This window comes from Amphibalanus amphitrite, unplaced genomic scaffold, assembly GCF_019059575.1.
Source record: "Amphibalanus amphitrite isolate SeventyFive unplaced genomic scaffold, NRLGWU_Aamphi_draft 000909F_arrow, whole genome shotgun sequence".
In the NCBI taxonomy this organism is placed as follows: domain Eukaryota; kingdom Metazoa; phylum Arthropoda; class Thecostraca; order Balanomorpha; family Balanidae; genus Amphibalanus; species Amphibalanus amphitrite.
The window spans coordinates 287,155-299,268 of NW_024882403.1; the positions used below are offsets into that span (position 1 = coordinate 287,155).

The 12,114-nt window shown below is 49.0% G+C and overlaps 1 protein-coding gene and 1 long non-coding RNA gene across 2 annotated transcripts; one reads left to right on the top strand and one right to left on the bottom strand.

Moving 5' to 3' along the window:
* Positions 1–200: 200 nt before the first annotated feature.
* Positions 201–5,290, top strand: LOC122367940. The gene is made up of 3 exons (XR_006254150.1): positions 201–250; positions 4,319–4,442; positions 5,164–5,290. It is a non-coding gene; the product is annotated as an uncharacterized LOC122367940 (long non-coding RNA).
* A 1,099-nt stretch (positions 5,291–6,389) lies between these two features.
* On the bottom strand, positions 6,390–11,034 carry LOC122367941 (peroxidase-like). The gene is made up of 2 exons (XM_043341497.1): positions 10,956–11,034; positions 6,390–8,891 (listed from the first exon to the last, which is right to left on the bottom strand). The coding sequence occupies exons 1-2, from the start codon at positions 10,971–10,973 to the stop codon at positions 6,549–6,551; spliced, it is 2,361 nt and encodes a 786-aa protein (XP_043197432.1). The 5' UTR covers positions 10,974–11,034; the 3' UTR covers positions 6,390–6,548.
* Between the last annotated feature and the right edge of the window lie 1,080 nt (positions 11,035–12,114).

The window sequence follows — 12,114 nt, forward strand, 5'->3', positions numbered from 1 at the left end:
TAATAATACGCAGCTGAGACATCGATTCTGTACATATCTGAGCTACAAAGTGTTAGGAACTGGTTACTATGGTTACGATGCTAAAAAGTCATCTTCTATTGGTTGTTGCTTCAGTCGCTATGGAAATTACAGGGCTTAAGGTTTATAAGCGTACCACTGAACATAACTAGATTAGGTACAGGAAATTAGCAAATTGAATGCACGTGGGTGTTTCGCGTCAAAGAATTATGAATATTTTTCAGTTGATGGGGTTAGTTTTTGGCTTTTAAGAACTGGTTATTGTTATATCTATTTATACTTATTGTATTTATATACACTGTGGTTATATCAATATGCATTTGTGATCTGTCCATCCACAAATACTTATTGCTACTTAAGCTTGCCTGCTATCCTGACAAACTTTATTTTTTACCCTGTAGGCTGTGGATGTCGACCGCGCTTTGTACTGTCGCACTTCAGTTTGTAATGCACAACAACTTTGTAAATGGGTAAAGGCTGTGAGAAAGCCTCTGTATCCAGTCTGCAAATTATGGCAGTTCAAGTTTCAATGAGATCTTGTTGGTGCAGGCTTACCTATTCAGCTGGTTCGGATTTGGTGTGGTGCGGTGCAGATTTGGCTTGGTGCGGTGCGGATTTAGTACCTCAAGTGAGGTGCCAAATTGGCTAGGTGATGGACATGACAGACCAGACGAGATAGATGAGGAAAATCAAAAACAAAAAGATTGTTAGAGCTTCAGCATAACGTAATTCAGTGTGCTCTCGGGTCTAAATAAGTGTGTGATGGGCAGAACGGACTACCAGTGCTGGTGGTCCCATCAATCACGTGGGTTGGGTCTCCCGCAAGTTCGCACTCTTTGCACTGTTACAACACGAAACGCACCGCTTCGCTCTGTGAGGCGCCTGTGGTAGAGTGAGAGAGATGAGCACGGCCGAAGAAAGGGATTAAGATTTGTACGGCCGATAGGAGTGCCAGCAAATCACCGCTGGCCGCTTCAAGCAGTCAAATGGGAACAATTTATCGGGTAGGTACGCAATTTATCGGGTAGGTACGTTTGACGCGGCTAATAGGTTGCGTTGAAAGAAGCTGAGTGCTGCATTCTGCTTTCTGCAGCATTCGTGAATCAGATACGCTCGGCTCTTGTGATCATTTGGCATTGTCGCTCGGTGGTAGGTAGGGCGAGATGCGCATTCCGCATGGCTGATGGCAGGCCTTGAGGACCACCACTTTGCCGCAGCTAAGTAGTCAAATCCGCTGTGAATGACTTGCCTATCAAATGTGTTGTTTGATGCAGCTAATGACCTAATGAGAAATGCAGAAAATGCATGCATGCGATGGACCCACTTGTTGCCGTTCATATTTCTATTTTTGTAACTGGGGCCTTCACAAGTTATCAAGCCGTTTAGCTAAATGGCAGTGTCGACACCATTAGGGTAACCATGGTACATCGCACAATAATCACCCTGGATGAATCGCCAGGGACAGGTATTAGAAAGGATTCTCTTATTGGTGTGACATGCTTTTTGTTCTTGTCTTGCAGTGCGTATCTCTCGTTTTATTTCCATACTACTGAGACAGCAGGCTTGTGACTCATATCAATAATTTGAATGGACTCAATTGAGGTCAGTGTGGCTTTCAAACTGGTCAGTTGTGCGGGTTCGTGCAGATTTTTTTGTACTCTAAGCCAGCTTTGGTGCGGATTTTCTGACTCTGTTTGAAGGATTGGTGCGGATTTTGAACTTGGGCCGGTGTGCCTCGTCGACCTGCGAGCCATACTTTGCAGACTGGCTCTGTATAGCCTTGAGGCCTGAATTTGATTCAGACATCAACAGCCTCAGAACATTTATTCTGTCACTGTTTGTTTGTGCTCAAGTGCTTGGTATACTGAGAAGAGATAATTCCCAATTTTGACTTTTTTAATCAGAATAAGAACACATCAAGAGACCCCCATCATAGGGTCCAGCACAAGTTAGTTTCTATAAAAATGTGCACTTTAGAAAGCTATTTAGGTAGTGGTTCTTTGTAGTGCTTAGTATATTCCCCGTGAACAGTGAACACTCTTGTAAATAATCAGACATTATTGAGTTTTATTCACGATCGATGGCAACACAAGTCAAATTCTTAAAACCAGACGTTTCGGCCACAGGGTGCCACAGGGTTTTTAATTTAATCACTAGTGTCCACTGACGAAGGCACCCTGTGGCCGAAACGTCTGGTTTTAAGAATTTGACTTGTGTTGCCATCGATCGTGAATAAAACTCGAACACTCTTGTATGCACAATCATAGTTTGGCATGCTGGTGATCAGGTTGTGCAGCACAGACAGCTTAATTTGGACCATGCTCATTTCAGCTGTGCCTGCACGGTGCAAAGGCTGGCCACTGGTTTCTGTCCAGGTCCTGCTGGACGATAGCTTAAAGTTCTTCGATCAGGATTAGGTCCAGATTGTAGCCGAGCTCTTTCATTCAGAAGTCCGGCTGGTTCAACTTGCGCCTTCAGTGGGCTTTGGTGGAATGATGAGCTTCCAGCTGCTTTCATCAGGGTGATTTTTTGTCACAGTCGGCTGACGCCCCGATCTGGTGCAATCGGCAACGCTGCCAGCAGTCGTATACTTCTACTACAGCTAGCGCCGGACTGCGGGCAGATGTTGCAAACCGATCAGCTACCAGTTATGGCAGATATGGCACGCTTTGTCATCTGTTAGGAGCATGCCAACTTAAGTGTTTGATTCCGCTCCCCGAGCTCGAAGTCTCTGACCTCAGCTTTGCGGCTGGCCGTTTGGGAGGACACATTCTGTGTGAAAGTGGCCATAGCTCGGCGACCGCTGATCCGAGGTCAGTTCGCGACCTCATGACCCGCGGCCAAGGACCACAAAATGTAGGAGTGCAGCCAGGACTGTTATGCCATAGGAGTGGAAACGATTAGGCACCGGATAAGTGTCGTTATGGGTAGGGGACAAAACTTTTGCCGTGCCCTGTACTGTAGTCTTGTGTGAAACTCATTTGGGCCGCTGCATTTTTAATCGACCATCTTCTATGATTAGGTAACCGAGTGGTGTTCTTAATTCTGTGTTAACCCGCGCCCCACTGGGGTCTGCGTATAACACGCCCTACTGGGGGGGGGGGGGGGGCTATTCATAGCCCCCCCCCCTCCTAACTCCGAAACTACTGGGCCGATCGTCAAAATTCGAACGGTGTCTGATAGCCCCGGAAAAACTGTCGAGCGAAACCTAATTTCATTGACCTCGAGGTCACCGATGACGTCACAGGTCAGGTCAAAGTAAAAATTATTAGCATTTTGGCTTGTTCACGTTTTGGGCTCTGGCCGCCGTCTTACATGTCAGATCAGGCTCATTTTTGGTTCACACACTCGTGAACAGATGCTCTAGATACCCTGAGGGTACCAAACTTGTACTTTGATTTTCAGGTCAAGGTCACTGGTCAGGTCATCACAGGTCACGAAAATATTATATCATGCGTCGGTCACGTGACACATGTTTTATGGTCCATTTAGGCCAAAGATTTCGAATTTGATGTCGTCTGTGTCATTCGAGGTCATTTTGAGTCGAATTTAGCTTAGGTCAGGCCACTTTCAGGTCAAAAAGGGTCAAATTTTGAAGTTATAATTTTTCAACAGAAAAGGTGTCTATTGGATGCAGTTTGAGCTCAGGAACACGACGGTGCTATTTATATTGGCGTACGATGTCATATACGTGGTGAAAAATTGACTTGAAAAATTAATAATTGTGAATTTTTTGCAATAATGCGTATAACTTGGCCATTTTTGAAGATATTTAGCTAAAACTTGCTAGCTTTAGTCATAATAACGCGTTCTATCACATATATTCCGGTTTTTTCGAAAAGTCAAAAAAAAATGTAAAAATGTAAATTTTGAATTTTATTATATAAAATTTTCGAAATTTTCAAAACTTCGAAAATCCGAGATAGCAGTTTGATAGCGCAGTCTATTCTGAGTCCTCTCATGCAAAGAAATTGGATCTAGCTTAAAAACTGAGCCCTTGGGAGCGATTGCCGTGGTTCAATGTTTTGCGTCGAAATCGGCCGAACATGACGTCACTCTGACGTCATTTCCGGTCGACCTATGGTAGCTACGAAGTTCAAATTTTGACACAAGGTGTCAAATTGATGCAGCCGAAGGTACTGAAAGTTTGGCGTCGATACGTCAAGCGGTTTGGAAGTTATTGCAGAAAAACGGGAGGGGGGCTATAAATAGCCCCCCCCCCCCCCAGTGGGGCGCGGGTTAATGTTAACACCATGAATTGTTGGTATGCGTCATTATCTGATCTGTGACACTGTTCCAGGTTTGATAGCTAACAGCTGTACTTCATCAAAATGGAGATAATAGAAAGAGATGTAAGCTCTGCTCATGCCAAACCGCCTACACTGTCAACTCAAAGAGGATTCCCAGAGCCACAAAAACTAGCAGTAAGTACCTGTGTTGCATGCATACTTTTAACATCGACTTTTGCTGTACCATTGAAGGTAATTAATTAACGAGCCTAGATAGACCTTCAGTAGTCGCTTGAGAGGGTTGCAGATAAATATGCGTCCCTTTAATCTTCTCAGGCTGTTGATAATCCCAGTGCTAAGTGGTTGTCAGAAAAGAAAAATCATGGTCGTCATTCGCTAATATGCTAAAACGAGAGAGGCATCTATAAACTTTCGATGGCTTATCCAAACCCAATCCAAACCGTAGCTGATCGGAAACAAGTACGGATGTTTATCAGGGTCTCTCTCGGCTCAAGCCTTCATGTACATTCATGATTAAACCTCCATGTACCTCGTTCTCCTTGTGCATGTAATGAATGATTCGTCCTGTGAGTGGTGCGTTCTTCCCCCCGCTGCCTGTCCGACTTTCCGCCGGTCGAATTCGATCCTCGTCGCCTCGTCGGCGGGAGGGGGGAGGGGGTGGAGGTGTCCATATCAGTAATACCGGGGCTGCTTCATTACCAGTACGATTTTCATCCTCGTCGACATCCTCGTTTCATCCTTGTCTTTGAGCTGTTGATTCAGTGTTATGTACGATGTAAAGCGTATACCCACTTTTGAAGGTTCGATTCTAGCTACCCTATTTTATTTGCGAAAACCATGAAGGACGTCCCGTGAGTGCTTATTGAATATTGATACGGATGGTGCCATTTTCCAGACTGAATCAGATGCCGATCGTCCCAGTTCAGGGAGGAAGAGGAGTCTGTTTGCGCGACAGGCAGAAAAGCAGAGGAAGACGGCACCCCCAGCTGCGTCACTTAGCGCATCTAATCAGTTCACTTCAGGTGAGGAGCGGCAGGCCAATGGCCAGTTGTGTTTGCAATTTCAAGGTTTTTTTCCAAATCCATAATAGTTGTCTTCGAAAATTCCTACTTATTTTGCTAGCTGTCCTTGAATAATGGAGACCATGATAGAGATCAACCTAGGGTACCACCAAATCTAGTTTTCTCACCGGTTTTGAGCCATTTATTTTTCATTCCTTGTCTTTCTCAACAAAAAATAATATATTTCCAAAAAAGTGCGGTATTCCGTCTCAAAGTTGTGGGGGCACCGCCCCCCCCCCCAACGGCCCCAGAGTTGGGGGGAGGGTAGGCTGCCCCACTACCCCCCCCCCCATTCCCGCGCCTATGAATTTTCTTGATAGCTTTAAAATTTAAAAACTTTCGATAAAAAACTTGTACACTTTCTTTGAGGATAAGGTCAAGTAATGAAACTTTATACCATGTGTGGTGTTTGGTGAAACTGTTGCCTGGGTTCAGTGAGCTGTGAGTTAGCATGGTTACGGTTCTGGTCAGTGGAGCCGGGTCGCTCTCTAGAGGTCAGTCGAAGTCTGTATTTAACACCCAAACGTCCATTAGTGCATCTCTGCCCGCTCCTGTTCCAGTAAACCCGCGGCCTACGGTAGACGGTCACGGGAATAAGTTGTTTTTCCCGGTTCTGTAGTTGGCAGAACATTCGTAGATACATCCCCGAATAGGGCATAACGAGGACATGTAATGTCTCGAATATGAAGTAACATGAATTTCTGCTATAGATTAATCCATTCTTGTTTATAGTTCAGTGATGGGCCTCAACCTTTGAATTTTTGATAAACGTCATGATTTGCCGATATTTAAAGCTAGTTGCACGATGCTCTCGTGAAATGTTATAACCATATTTTTCTACCAACATCTATCTTATCTTTGCCTTTCACAATGAGCACGTAATAATATCCAGCCGTCGAACGATTTATCCAGCTCTTGTTAGAGTTGTTACCCGTAAGGATTGTTCTCGCATGGACGTTTGATGCTTGACATTACTTATCCGTATCGCTTTGGTATTCGAATTGACATCGTTTTATTCGATATTAGTTAAGTCAGACTTGTACATTTGAAAACAGACACCTACAGCATTTGGAGATATATTTGTTTAACTAGTATGAAAGCGCGGATATAATACTTTTCCCCATGTTGGAACTGGAAGAGGCGCCCACGAAACAGTGCTGCCTATACAGCTTACGGCGTCGCCAAAGAAGGCGCTAGCCCCAAGCAAGCCCGATTTCTTCTACCACGGGCCCAGGTCGACCTGTGGGATGGCCTGGCTGCCGCAGCTTGTGACGGCGTTGGAGCCGCTGTCGGCCGTCCGGAAGGCCAGCGGCTGAATGCGCGTCACATCGGCCACGTTGTCGCAGAGCACGCGCGCCCAGCTGGCGCGGCGCACCTGCTCCAGCTGCGCGCCCGACAGCCGCCACGGCCGCTCCGAGCCGCCCAGGTCGTAGAAGAAGTTGTCGCCGTGTCGCAGGCGGATGAACTGGTCACCAATGAGCCGGCTGAAGGTCCGACCGAGCATGACATGCGGTATCGGCTGCTCCAGCACGCCGCCGATAAAGAGGTCCACGTCGTCGACGTGTTGGTACACGCTTTGCAGCGCCTCGATGGCCGCGCTGGTCATATCGCCTTGCAGGTCGGCCCAGGAGGTGGCACGTGGCCGACCTGTGGCCTCACGCGCGTCGTTGTAGGTGCCCAGACCGTGGTCTCTCCCGCGCTGAATGTTGAGCGCGACGAGATCGAGCCCGTGAGAGGCTCCGTCAGCCTCAAACAGGTGCTCGGTTAGGTCCGAGGCGAAGTTACCATCCAGCTTCTGCGTGCGCTGGGCGGCGAGACCGCGCGCGAGCTGCGTGAGACGCTGGGGGTCGTAGAGGAGGTGCGGGTCGAAGAAGACGTCCCGAAGCATGACGCTGCTAGTCTGGACACCTAGCGAAGAGAACAGGCCGATTGTTCCGGAGACCAGGCTGTGACCGAAGCGCAGTGCCGCCGTGGCGAATGCGTTGGTGATGAGCGCCTTGACTTCTCTACGATACTTGAACGAGTGACTGGTACCGCTATCCATCAGCAGTTCGTTGCGAGAGAGATAGTCGAGATCGAGGAGCGTCGGCAGCCATTCGTTATAGGTGATGTGCTGGTACTCGGCAATGACAATGCGTCTCGCCTCCTGGAACAGACGCTCGTCATTCCATTCAGGGTGTTTCGCAGCCAGGACAGCCGCTATACGGTTGTGCTCACGAAGCCAGATGGTATGGGCCAGGGTCAAACTAACCTGCTCGTTGACCCGCTCATCGCCCGCCTCGAAACATTGCATGGTCGCGTTTGCGCAGAAGGCATCATCATCAACGGGGAGAAGCGTGCCGGCCTGCGACTTGAGGCGTCCCCCGCTGAGCTCGCGAAGATGTGTCTGCTGCTCCAGGCTTGACCCGTAGATCTGCGAGCCATCCAGGTAGTGAGTGAGAACATCCTGCTGCTGGGCATCAGTCGTGGCACCACAGGCGGGAGCTTCGGCGGGCAGAGAACGAACAAAGTCCATACAGCGCACTCCCAGAGGACCGTAGAACGGGTCGTCGGCGGGGATATCGATGGCGAAGCACTGCGGATGCGTGTCGGCTGCAGGCAGCGCCTGGCCGTCCGCCGTACAACACGCGATGCCCGCACCGCCGCTGAGAGTGAAGATGGGCGTCAGCGCCAGGTCGTGGTCGACGAACTGCCCCCACTGCATCACGGAGAGGGTGAAGCGGTCGTCGGCGGCCTCGGAGTCGGTGGTGGCGGTGGTGCTGACGCGGCGGGCGGAGGGCAGCGGCGAGCCGTCCGTCTGCTGGGTGCGCGGTGTGAACACGCCGTCCCCGTACCGGCTCGGCAGGAGACGCAGCATCCCCTGGCCGGCCATACCCAGCTGCCGGTTGGTCGGGTTGTTGCAGGAGCCGTCGGCGGTACGGAAAGACGGAGAGGAGGGGCACGCCGGGGTCGACGGGTCCGGACAGCTCGTCCCGCCGCCGCCGCCGCCGCCGCCTCCGCCGCCACCCGAGTGGCCGCGGCCTCGGTCGCAGCGTTTGGAGGACTCCAGCTGAAGGAGAGCTCGCCGTGCGGAGCTCTGCTGCGCCGGACTGTAATGCTGCGGACGTCTGTGAGATCTTGACGCGCCGCGAGCCACTAATCCACGCTCCAGCAAGCGACTTTCCAAGTCCTTCTGCGCAGATAACACCTCTTCCGCCTTGTATGCATGTATGTATGTATTACCGTCATGGACAGTCTGCACGTGGCCCTTGGTGTCTTCCGAACTCAAGCATTTTGCGGGCTTGCCGCGGCGCCGAGAGCTGATGAGATCGGGAAGGGACCCGGTAGTTCCACCGCTCGGGGGCGGTCGGCAGCAGACTCCGGTGGACTGGTCGGACAGAGTGCAGCTGGTCAGAGACACGCCGGCCGGTGCCACGCGGCACTGTGACGGGGGCAGGCAGCGGCAGGTATCGCCGCCACCGCCACCACCGCCGCCGCCGCCTCCCGAACCGCCGCCGCCGCCGCCACCTCCGTGGTGGTGGTGGTGGTGCCTCGCGGCAGCCGCGAGGGATACCACCGCTAGCTGAAAAGTAAAATAAAGCTCCGTAAGAATCTTGAAAGGTGGCCCAATACTGGAAAAAAGTTATCCTAAGTTTTAACTTGAGTTATAAGTAGGCACATAATTTGTAACTTGAGTTATAAGTTAAAATGAGTTATACGTTGTTGAACTTACTTAAAATTATGCCTTTTTATTTAAGCTCATTCATTCGTTTACGGAAAGCTAGTATGAAATTAGTCCTCAACTGATATTTGGTCTCATGGAATACTCCGATCATTTGAGCCCGCACCGCAAATTAGCCACCTATTGTTTCCTGAGAACAATGTAACTAGTCCGTGCCGTGCTGGTGGTCTGAATTTTCCATGGAGTGCTGGGGAGGGGGGGGGGGGGGGGCGTTTTCACGAAACACCGTCTAACTCGGCTCATTGGTCACGTAGCGGCAAGCGGTAAGCGGCGTCCGAAAGAGCGTCGAAAAATTATGACGATAGTACTTCGCTCATTTTTAGGTCAGGTCAAAGGTTAGTTTACCAGGTCACTAAAGGCCAAATTTTGCCTATTTCGACAATTTTCTACAAATTGGAGCATAACTCGTGAATGAATAGGGTTACAGGGCCGCGGAAAAGCGCATTTTTTTTTATAAATTTAGTCCGAACCTTTGAATGGGAAGGATTCACAAGGACAGAGCCACCGCTAAGCGAAGCTTGTTGCGGTGACCCTGCCCTCTACCTTCCGATCGCGCAATTCCAGTTCTATGGCAGAATTTAGAGTCCAAAGTTTAACGTGCGCACATAGCCGCGCACGGCCGGTCCCCTCACTGACTTCGCCTGGCTACGGCCTGCCACCAACCGCAACCATACCTATCAGGAGGCCCATAAATGTCAAGCGCCCGTCGCGCTTCGAACCCGGACTGTTGTAACCGGGAACGCGTGCTCTCACCACGCGGAGTCCAACGCTCTACCAACTGAGCTACGGGACCGGCATTTAACTCTTTTAACATTCTTTTTGGGGTTTGTCCTCAGATTTGATCTAAGTTAACACTACAGTTTAGATCGCAGAGGACAAAAACTCTTTAAATGGATGCTTTTAGTTTTTTTTTCGTAATTTGACCCAAAACTGGCACGACATTTATTTTGCCGGCATCGTGTTTCTCTGATCGAGACGCGTCGAATGAACTATTATTTTACCTTACAAGGTCTAGGTCATGACCTGACCGGAAAAGGTCATGCTGCATATCATTCGATCCGTATCCGGTCGAGCTGAACACATCTGAGGTGTTTTCATCGCTCCAGTATGTCTATCAGAAGTCGTCAAAAACTGCTGGAGAGCTTTCATGGCTGAGATAACCTCAGTGGCATAAAGTGGGGGTCATGGTTGGTAATTTTCTGATTCAGGGTGTCATGTTAGCCTGCTATCCGATGTTTTAGAGTGGTCGGTGGCTATATTGACTTTTGTCGAAAAGAGGCGCATTTCATTTTCATCCCATTAACTTGACTATAATGGATATTTCACAAAATTGGCCTGACCTTAAGTCACCATTATCAATATTCCCAGATATGTATTTTATAAATGATGCTGCTCCTTATCACTGGCTGAAGTCTCAAAACAATCGCTCAGTCGGTGTAAGTATGGCGAGTATAGGAATTTTTCTGAGGTGAGGTCACTTCACGTGACCTGGTGACCTGACCTAGAACGACCTGGGTTCGACATTTTCACAATGTATGCAGAAACGATACATAATAGGGCGTGTCAAAAATATTGAAAAAAATGGGGGGAGCATGCAAAAACGCCCCCACCCCAGCACGGTGCGGGCTAAGCTTGAATGACGATTTGGATATGCAGTGATGATTTATAAAGTTCGGAGTAAAAAGTTATAAAAGTGAAAGTTAGAAGCTATAAGATATGTCTAAGACATTTGCGAACAATCCGCATCTCTTAGGATGCAAAAAGAACAGCCGGCAATCTGTTGTACTCAAAATTGCTGTGAAGCCTGCCTCGCAGTTATCGCGCTAATATCCGCTCATCGGGTCTCTGGTATCCTTTTGTCAGGTCCCTCCTTCCGCACTCGGAGCGCTCCCTCTCCCAACTTACCGCCACTGTCAGCCTCATCCTGCCCCTGGCGGCGTTCAGGTCCTTCTGAATGGGTGGGTGGGCCAAAGTAGCACGCCCCTGTGTTGGGGTGGATGGGACACGCCCTCTTATATGCACGGAACCGACGGCGGGCGCCACAGCTGCGTGCCAAGGCATCAGAACGCGGCGGGGTGGGCTGACGGTCGTCGCCAGACTTACTTCCGATGAGGAGAATGACGGAGCATGAAATATGGGGAAATACGAAAAGGGAGGTGCTGATAAAACGCGTTCAAAATTACTTTGAAATGCACTGTTGACCCAATGTTACTTTGATAGGCTTCGATCTCATTTCGTGATGTGTAGGCTGGTCTAGACGACTGACGATTCGCGACGTCTGGTTTCTGTGATTCATGAAACGCGATGCAATGTTGATGCCTTGCCTAAAGGTGAAAACATCGTAATTCGATTCCTGAGAGGCATCAGGCAACACCATTTCATTGCAAACAAAAAATGATTGAAAAATTCTACTTTTACCAGCTGACATGGAGCTACTGGGGACTGGTATAAAGATTAGAACAAAATGGCCATTATCAATGTGTCAAAATAGATCAATGTGATTATATGATCGCGTGATTTGACGCTTAGTAATGGTTTCCCCCTAATGAAATAAAATAAAATAAAATAAAATAAAATAAAATAAAATACAATGAAATACAATGAAAAATCGGCACGATGACTAAGCGGCGCGAAGGTCAAGTCTGACTCGGCGTTGCACTCGTCAGCTCAATGTCGAGACCCGCACATGCTGGCATTGTCGATGCAGCCTTGGGTGTCGACCCGGCGGCGGAAACAGATCACTGCTCCCGTGCTCGTGACGTCAGTGCTAGCAGGTGTCCTCCGCTGCCTCTGTGGCTCTGTCAGCGATCCCAGACGAGAACAGCTGCGTTTTTATCATTGTCACAGCTCTCCACCAGCCTGATATCCTCTGGCCTGGTTTCCTATCGAACGCACGGTGATTGGGGGAAGATTTTTTAGGGCGTGCGATTGCACAATGCACAATGTACATTGCGTGAAATGGATATGACTTATGACCTGATTTACGTCATCATCATTCTAGCTACATAATGGTAGGCAGCTTCCGGCCCGCAGGCCGGAACCCAACTGTTCAATGCCTGTTTTA